The sequence below is a fragment of the Nematolebias whitei genome, chromosome 14 (genome assembly GCF_014905685.2).
Source record: "Nematolebias whitei isolate Nwh7 chromosome 14, NemWhi1, whole genome shotgun sequence".
NCBI lineage: Eukaryota > Metazoa > Chordata > Actinopteri > Cyprinodontiformes > Rivulidae > Nematolebias > Nematolebias whitei.
The window spans coordinates 14,157,695-14,167,794 of NC_056511.1; the positions used below are offsets into that span (position 1 = coordinate 14,157,695).

The window sequence follows — 10,100 nt, forward strand, 5'->3', positions numbered from 1 at the left end:
CAATTATTTGTTTGCTCAAAATTGTAGCAAAGATGTGTCTCTGTTGAACTTTTCCTTAATAAAAGCACTTTGACGGTGAAATTGGCTGTATTTCAAAAGCCGATACGCGGAAGCAGGAGCATGCAATGGGACGACTTGCTATGCATTTCTTTGAAATTTAACAAGATAAACACCTAAAAACAATTATTTGTTTGTTCAACATTATAGTAAAGATGTGTCTCACTTGAACTTTTCCTTAATAAACACACTTTGACAGTCAAATCAGCTGCATTTCACCTGGGTGGCACAGCGAAATGCAGCTGATTTGACGTTTGCTCCAGGAGTTACGGAGCAAGACGAAGGTGGCTTGGTATGGCAAGCCAAGTGTCTCATTAAGAGCTACTTTTACCTATTGAGACACTTGGCTTGTCTTATTAGTTGAAGGCCCTCTAGTGGCTGAAAATGTTAGTGTTCAATATTTTCAATGTCGGAATGAATGAAATCGTCCGATCTCAGCCAAAAATTGGGTTATAAATATGGGGGGAAAAAACATAAATACGTCGCTTTGCTGTATAAGTCACAGGCATGCTAATTTATGCAAAATACTGCGACTTATACCACAAAATTGACAGTACATGAATTTTCAGACATCCACTTTATTTCTTGGAAAGTAAATTTTAGTGTAGTTTTATGAAATATATGCTGTTTTCCCCTTTTTCTCCTCATTATTCAGCATTGTATTGACATAAGAGGTTAGTCATTTCATTCAGCACAGGGACGACATGAAAAGATTTTAGATTGTATAGATTTAGGCATTGATTGAGCTACTCCAGCTGTGTCGATGGATTGTGGTGCGGTAAAGTGGTGGATCTGAAATGGTTGTGCAACAAAAACAAAATATGTGCACTCCTTTTGGAAAAAGTTATATAACCCAGTACACGTTGTGCGTTATTGTGTAACCATGCAGTCAGCTTCCTATAAAGCTGACGTAGCAGAATGAATGCATGAAAAGTGGCCTTTGACCTCTTTTTCCTCTTGGCCTTCACTTACCACGGTAACACCGGAAAGAAGCTATGTCCACTTCCTTGGTTTTTTCACTCCCTCAGACACTTTCTCTGCTTTTGTGTCCTATTGTTTCTGTGACGGTAAAGTTTCCTTTATGCTAAATGCATAACTGACCCTGTACGCTTTGTTACACAGGAGAATCTGTCCATACACCAAGGTTTATACTTAACATTCAATCAAGTACTCTTACTTTGTCGTAGCTGAGCTAGAAGACACTGAATAAATGTGAGGCCACAGCTAACGTAGACCTTTTTGGTACTGGTTACATATTCTCCTTGTGAACCTCTAACAAGCGTCCTCTTTCCCTATAATGTGAACAGAGTTGAGTTTCCATCATGTTGTAGTAATCAGTGCATCTATCTAAATATTTTTGTCTTATAATTTCACTCAAACATAAGATGGGTCAAATATCAACTTGATGCAAGTTGAATCTCACCTTGATTATTTTTCCAAGTCTTCATCAGAGTAAGTTTTACTTCAGGAAACTTTTTTTTTTTTTTTTTTCCCATAAACGGTAGCAAAAGTCAATACAATTATTTTGTTCACAGATTTAAGTTTCTACCACACAAGTCATGCAAATAATGTAATCTCTTAATGGTTACATTTCAATAAAGCAACAACTACATCCAACAAAGAGAGATTTTATTGGCTGTCAGATGGAGAAAGAGTTGGCCCGATAACTTAACATCTGGAGAACTTTTTTTTTTTTTGGTCTGTTTCCATATAAGTAAAAGTTATGATTATCTGAGTAGTTCATCAATGTAAAACTGAGGATTTTACTTTTATAAGGGTGTAAAAGTACAAGAACTCTGGATCCTGCAGTAACTATCAATGGATGTTTTCATTCAAAGTATAACATACGGTGCACACTAATGCAATATTGAATATTAATTGACACTTAATCAAATGTTTACACTTCCCTAAATAGGTATGAGCTTTGACATGTGCAACCATGGCATTATGACATATAATCTTTTAAGCAACCGATATTTTACCCAAATAAACAAACTTTTGTTTTTGTAAACAATAATACTGTATATTTATTATGTTTAACGCCATGATGTAACACGCTCTGAGTCCACACGAACAAACACTATAAAAATATTGTTGTTACTTTTTCTGGAACAACAGCAATACAACATAAATTACAGTATGCCTTTCATATCCTAAAACAAAACCTCTCCCAAGTTTAACTCTTTATTTTCAGGATAAAATATAGTAGTCAGTGGAATTTTTCAAAATATAATAAGAGTCTGTAAATTCTTTTCTTGGCTTCTGGGTCATGTAAATAATAGGATGAACAGACTAAAATCTGTCATTGTCTCCTCAAATGAATAGTATGCATGTTTGTGTGTGTGTCTGTGTGTGTGTTACTGTGTGTATGTACTTGTCCCACTTGATGAATAAGGTTTCTATTCACGTGTTTGGAACAAAGCAACTCCAGAGTTCAGGCTACTGCTGGATATCCTGTTGATATCACACTGGCTCATTCTTTTGACTGTGTATGTGAACACATAGAGCGGCCTGTTGTGCTGCTGGAAGGTTGTGGTTAATTACAGATGCCTTTTTGTGTAGCTTACAGTGGTACATGGTTGTTTCACTGGGATTTTGAGGATGATGGCACATTCCAACATTGGTCACCGTTCTTCACACGTCATTGTTAAAACATGTTCTGAACATGTGCATGGTGTTGTCTGTGGTGACAGAATTTTTCCCATTATTTTAGTACGAATAATAAGTAAGGTGTCCATGTTTATAGATGTTAGTTTTTGTGTTGATTAGCAAAATATGTCATGAACCATTGGACAGTTATTTTTTAAAACGACGAATAAGTAATAATTGGATCTACATCTGATTAGCTTTTGGAGTCAACCCAATTTAAATTGACTGCTACAGATTATCAACATTAGCAAACACAAAAGTGTCTATAACTCTTTCAGTTTTGAAATATGGTGTGACGGAGGCCATAGTCCTCCCCAACCCAAGAACTTTAATGAAACTATCAGAAAGTAGTCACTGAATCATCAGCATAACCGGTTAACATTTGGAATTAGCCCCATTCAAGAAACCACCACGGCTACCTGAACTTAGCAAACACAAAAATGGTTATAACTCAGTCAGTTTTATAGATATCGGGCTAAATGTTGGTGTGGTAGTAGCTGAAAGTCATCCCTATTTATTCAAGGTCTTTGTTTCACACTTTAGCATGCAACACAACACTCAGTCTATTCCTTCATGAAATGCTACATTTTATTTACTCTTTTTTTTTCTCCTGGAAACTATAAGTACTCTAATGTCACCATATTTTGAGACATCACAAGATTTTTTTAGTGGATAAAATCTTATTTAGTACTGCAAGCCTCTAACAGAACACTTAAGTCCTAATGCACCAAAAGTGTTTTGCTTTCTAAGCAGTGGAAGGAGGGTTTGTAGTTCCAAATGGGTTACTGTCCTTATTAAACTTTAGAAGCATAAACATTTTTTATTTGCTTTAGATTGCTTAGGACTTCTTTCATTGTCTAGTTTCATGAGCTTTGAAGGAAGTAGCAGGACAAAGGCATGGCAGGAATTCTGTCCTGCAAGTGTCAGAAAAAAATGCATTTAGACCAGTGTCAATGAGGGTCACTTATTTTTAGTTTTGCCCGTCTTTTGCTGTCCATTCTGACAGGACGCCAACACACACTCGTGAAATAATATTGAAAAGCAGTTTGCAAAGCTTCATCCATTCATCCTTCACCTGATGGCTCCCAATAGATTTTTTTTTTAATTTAAACAATAAATTATTTCTATCATATTCAAAATGTTTCAAATAGTTTCCATTCATTGGTTGATTTTATCACATTTACAACAAGCCCACACAGCAACGCCACAGATGGAATGCTGCAAGGAAACATATAGTACTGCAACTCAGTTTGTTTTTTCTTCAAGTTTTTCCACATGAACTATGTATTTAACTGGGCCAGCTGTTAACTATGCCTAAAATACAACAGCTTACAGCACATGGTTAGTTGTCTTTTGTATTAAAGTTATTAATTCAATTAATTTCAATTCAGTTTATTTATATAGCACCAAGTCACAACAGACATCATCTCAGGGCACTGTACAGAAACATTCATATCCATAAAAAGTAAGCTGGAGCAGACTGCTTTGAGTTCAACTTCATCACAGACTCTCTTCTTGAGCAAGCATGAAGGCAACAGTGGAAAAGAAAAACTCCAAGATGAGGAAGAAACCTCCAGTAGAACCAGGCTCAGGACAAGCGGCCATCTGCTTCGACCAGCTGGGTTTGAGGGGACAGGAAAGAGGAACAGATACACAATGGCAGGTGGAGAATCACATGTTAAGATATAAATAATATCAAATGAAAACTATTAATTTTTAACAATTCATTTTAAGAAATGTGGTCATTTTGTCCTCCAGTAGTCTAAGCTTAAAGCAGCATAACAAGCCTACCCTACCTATAGGATTTATTAAAAAGGGAAGTCTTTAGCCCAGTCTTATAACTGGACAATGTGTCAGCCTTACGGACAGAAACTGGAAGTTGGTTCCACAAAAGGAGCCTGATAACTGAAGATCTTCCTCCCTTTTTGCTTTTGGAAACTCTAGGAACCACAAATAAGCCTGCAGTCTGAAAGCAAAGTGCTCTGTAAGGAAAATATGGAACAATAAGATCTGTAATAGAAGATGGAGCTAGGTCGTTGAGAGCTTTGTAAGTTAGAAGTGAGATTTTGAATTCAATTCTGGATTTGATAGGGAGCCATGGAGAGAAGCTAAAACGAGAGAGATGATCTACTAACTCGAGTTAGGACTCTGGCAGCAGCATTTTGAATTAACTGAAGACTTTTTAAAGTTTTTTTTTTATATTTTTTTTAACATTGTCTATCTTCTCTTACTGTATTTAGTAGCTAAGACAGAACTTCTACCAGGTATTTGGGAATGAGTATTTTTTGTATGTTTTTGTCATGAAAATTTACTTCCTACTGAAAATCACAAACACAAAAGTTATAACTAAGTCTGTCAGTTTCAATATTTGATCCTTATCTTTCACATCTACGATAATACTTGATTGTTGATATGTGCAGCTGACTATCCATGCTGCTGATCACATGCTGCTGATTTATTTCATGCTGCTGTATTCATTCGTACTCATCTGCTCATACAGACTCGTGTTCGTGCTCGGTGTATTGTTTTTGTGCTATTAGTGACTAGCGAATATTTTAGATCTTTTAGCATACCGTTGAGCATTTGTTTAGCGTATATCTTAGTGTATATCTTAGATCCTTATTTACTGTTTTTTACACTTTATATTTTTAATATTGTTGGATGTAACTGGGACCCTGTGTACACAATTTTGTTCCACCTCATGTACCACATGCGATGCCAATGACAATAAAGAACCTTGATTCTTTGAATCCTTGAATAACTTTGCTTCGGTTGGTGTACCACTCGTATATCACCCTTATTGGTCAACTCGTTTAAAATGTGAACATGTGCATTACCACACAAAAATCACTTCCTTAAATGGTAAAGCTTTACTGATTACTGCATCTCTGAGCAGACCTTTTTACTCTGAACATTGTTCTTCTTCTGTGCGATTCTTTCTCTGTTTTATAGTAACCCATTTCAGTTGGCACAATTGTACAGAAAGGTATCGGCCAACAATGTGGTTTTGATTTGCAATCCCGGTTTGAGTGATCCAAGCGTTCTGCTTTGGGGTAATGTGTGTGTATTTTAACATGGATATGTGTGCACGTGTGTGTCCAAATTTGTCAGCATTGCCAGCATCTATCAACATGATGCCTATTGGGAGAGCTATTGCACATGATAAATGTATTTCACTAAAAAGTTAAATTACCTCATGAAATGGTTTGCCAGTATTTTTCTAATGAAACATTCTTTAAGGGCAAGTAAGCTAACCCCAACAGCAGGCATGTTAGTTTATTTTAGGTGATGCAAGCCTGTCATTTTGAACAGGGAGGGATAAAGTCATACTTTACTGTAAGCATTAGAAATGTTAATGCGCATTCACGGCAAGTAAAATGTCATCTTACTGTTATTTTGTTGGAATTACTGTCAAGGAACTGACAAATGTATGTGCTGCGATGTATAATTAATAATTTCAAGGCATACAACAGGTTGCCGTAACTGTTTGATTTAATAGCTTTTGTATCACAATGCATGTGCTGTTTGTTTTTTCAGTCATAAAACTAGACACCAAATTTTATATAATCCAGTAAATTACCCAAAATGTTTAAATATGAGTGAAAAAACGATAAAATAAAATGAATACATTTTCTATATTATAGTGGGAACAATTGAGGAACAGTTTTTTTTAAAGCATATTTGAAAAATACTTCTATTAATAATTAATTATTATTATTAATTCTTGAATATTAGATTGCTCCTATGAGACACACGCACGCACGCACGCACGCACACACACACACACACAATCCCAGTTTGTTTCTATTGTTTTTCTTCTTACAACCAAGTCATTCCTTTTCATTAGCAGTAGAAATATCCAGCCTTGGCTTAAAATATATATAGACAGTCCTTTATTGACTAATTTGCCACATTATGCATCTTAAAGTCCTGCTGTATCAATATAACTTGAACGTAGGGCTTTAGACTAACTGGGTTCCCAACTACTTTCAAAATCAGGGAAAACCTGGAAAATCACTTTCACATTTTCCAAACAGGGAAAAGTCAGGGAACTTTAGAAAAACATTGAAAATATGGGAAAACCCAATAAATTTGATCAGTGTGCAAAAGTGCTTATTAAAATAAATATCTTTCAGAGATTTTGATGTGTAGAGGTATTAGTGCTAGTATTCTAGTATAATAGAGTCCATGTTCTGCTTCTACTGTGTACATAGTACATGTTTCCTTACTGATGGGGCTTTGGTGGCTTTTTGATATTTGATGTTTTACAGTATAATTAATTCTTTGGAATAGTATACTTGCTGTGATCTCTGAATGTGACTCTGCCCGCAACATAAAACACAAAATTCTGAGTGTTTCATTTGACTGAAATATCTCCTGAAATCTCAGGATTTACTCAAGAAAAACTCTGGGGAATTTTGTGTTCATGAAATGCTGGGAACCCTGACGAAACCAAATAGGAAATGTTCAGGGAATATCATCAAATACATTTTTATTTCTGTACATTCTAACCTCTTTTTTTTGTTTTTACCAAATAAAACACCATTTCTTGTGTTTTATTTGCAATTTATGTTGCCAACTTGTACTATTAATGTGGATAAAATTGCCAGAAGGTACAGAATATGAGAAAACTGGAAAAACCAAAGTGCAGGTTTTTTTTAAGACAAGTTAAAAGCACAACTTATTTTTGAGGCTTGGCGTGAAGTCTCAATTCTGTAATGCTGTAGAGATTTTGATGATACAGAACCACTCTGACTCATTGCTCATTGACCTCCAACAAAGCTTTTCTGAGTCAGTCACGTAGAGAAAAAGTGATGTGTGTTTCCGTGTGGCAGCAGCATGTCTGCCTTTTCTGGCAGTCTGTTCAGAAGCTGAGGCCTGGGTTTTATTTCTTAGACTGGCAAGCTGCACAAATCCTGCACAGAAGAGCTGTAGTACACTTGAACCCAGCCAATTACTCACTGTCTTTTCTGTACACTGTCCTTTCCCTGACTCCCATCTGTCTCTGAGAGAAACTTTTTTATATGTCTTTACTCCAGTGTCATTTGCACTACATCCATAAATCTTTTTAATTTCTATACGTTTTGTAAAACACTCCAGGACTACAAACTAATAGCTTTTTTATATATTTTTTTTACTCTGTGTAGATTCTGTCACGTTCCCTCTGGAAATATGGGACTTCCCTTCTGAGTTTGACCACACCATAATGCTACCCCTTACAGCTTCTCCCTTTCTTCTTTGACCACACAAGTAAAAGAACAGATATTATCCCCAAAACAGCTATATAAAATGCTCATTATTTTATTTTTACTTGAACATTTTGAGCTTTTCGTCAAGATGGCACACATATCTTGGTTCCAGGGAGTACCCTGCAACCTGTGGTTCATATGTAGGGTGTTTAGCCTTCCTTGTTAGCCTGCCCTTATTTTACTCCAAGCTAGAATGTGCGGCTGACCTCAAACAGCCCAGCAACAGGAAATGCTGTAGTGAAGCTGACTCTACCGTGAAGCCAAACTGAAGCCACTGGAGCTCTTCACGCCTCATATTTTATTTGAAAGGCATTCAACTGTCCAAGGATTTTCACTATATCTCTGGACTAATGGGACTTCAGTTTATTGGAACATTTTGCACATTTCAGCACAAATAGATGTCGGCCACCATCAATAACACCACAGGGGATGTACTCGCTTATCCTCTTTATGATTATTTCAAGTAACTCCAAAAGAAAATAGTAAATAATAAATACAGTATTATTCTCATATATTATTAATTCTAAATTAAGGTAGCCAACATTTAAACCAAGTAAAGAATGCTTTTCATGATTCTGGTATTTGAAACATCTGCTTTTACAGACAAAAGTACACTAGTAAGATTAGAAAGTATTACTGTGAAAACCATTGCATTACAAAGATATTTGATGAACATAACACTAACCACTGATGCTTGTTGTCTTGTCTTTCCTTTCTCTCAGGTGTATCAACGGCAAAGAGGAAGTTTGCAGACTCCCTCAATGACTTCAAGTTCCAATGTATTGGAGACGCTGAGACAGATGATGAGATATGTATAGGTGAGTGTAATCGATATGAAATCTTATCCATTTGTGTACCGGAATAGAACTGTCTAAAGATAGACTCTGGACAATGCAGTGATACGGATACTTGCTGAATTAAAACGGGAGTTTCAGCACTTGGTTTAAGCCAGCTTGAGTAGAAGCAAGGGTGTTTTATCTGTTAGACAAAAAGAGGTTAGAATGTACATAAATAAATATTGAGATACAGTAGTCCCTCGATTATCTCAGGAGTTACGTTCCACACAACTGTGATAGTAGGAACACTATAATGATTTTAGTATTTAGATATATATTATATAATAATATGAACCCTTCCCACACTCTTGCATGGCTCTTTGCAGTGTTCTATAAACTCTTAAACCTACGTACTTTTAACAACATACATATATGCACTGCACAGTACTGTAAAATTTTACTCACCAGCTTTGCAGACCAGCAGCTCGGTTCCAGTTCAGCAAACCTACCCTGCAGCTACGAAGCCCACCGCCCTATCCAGGTTGTTGTGCACGTGGATAATTGAGCTTCAGGAAGCTTCAGGATTATTTGTGACTTTCCTGCCAGTTCTGTGAGCTTAATAGATAGTGTAAATTTGTGTTGCAAAACTTTCTCTCCATTTTAGCAGAAAGCAGTGGCCAGAAGCACTGTTGGCTTCTGGGTAGAGTAGTTCTTTTGACTGGCAAAACAATGTACGCTTATTGAAAGAAAACTACAAAATGGCGGCGCCTGTCCGAAGTATTATTATTTTTCGTTACCTTTTCATCCTGTACCGTCTCAATCACGTGAGTACAGTAGTCCTTTGTTTATCTCAGGGGATATGTACCCTGAAGCCCCGCGATAAGTGAAAAACCACAAAGTAGGAATAATAGTACAAGTAGTAAGTAGTAGTTTATTTTAGTGTTTATATAAAGATTTATATAAAGGCATGTTAAACCCTGTCCACACTCTTGCAATATTCTAAACAATGTTTCTAAACTCTAAATGCTCTAAAAGAGCACAGAATGTCATGATTTTAGCTCTCTGCCTCAGCTGCTCTCTGCTATCTGTTAGCCTCTTGGCCACGCCCACTTCTCCGCTCTGCAGCGGAGATATGACACACTGCATGAAGAAGCTTCTGCAGCTTGGGCTGTACACAGGTGCTAAATAATTTAAAATAATTTATTTTAAATAAAAATTCCATACCGATCATGCGGCTCATCCATCAATCAGCCAATTGTGTGTCATGTCCAATCTTATTTAGATAAACCGCGATAGAGCGAGTCTGTGAAAAATTAACTGTGAAGTAACGAAGGTCTACTGTATATGTGTTTGTGTGTGTATATATATA

At 36.3% G+C, this 10,100-nt stretch overlaps 1 protein-coding gene across 1 annotated transcript in view; it reads left to right on the plus strand.

Annotated features, from left to right (window-relative positions):
- Positions 1-10,100, plus strand: part of LOC119420841 (rho GTPase-activating protein 26) — a 111,625-nt gene that overhangs the window by 31,791 nt on the left and 69,734 nt on the right. The window contains exon 2 of the mRNA XM_037688266.1: positions 8,678-8,773. Coding sequence (XP_037544194.1) covers positions 8,678-8,773 — 96 coding nt within the window. The remainder of the gene's footprint in view (positions 1-8,677; positions 8,774-10,100) is intronic.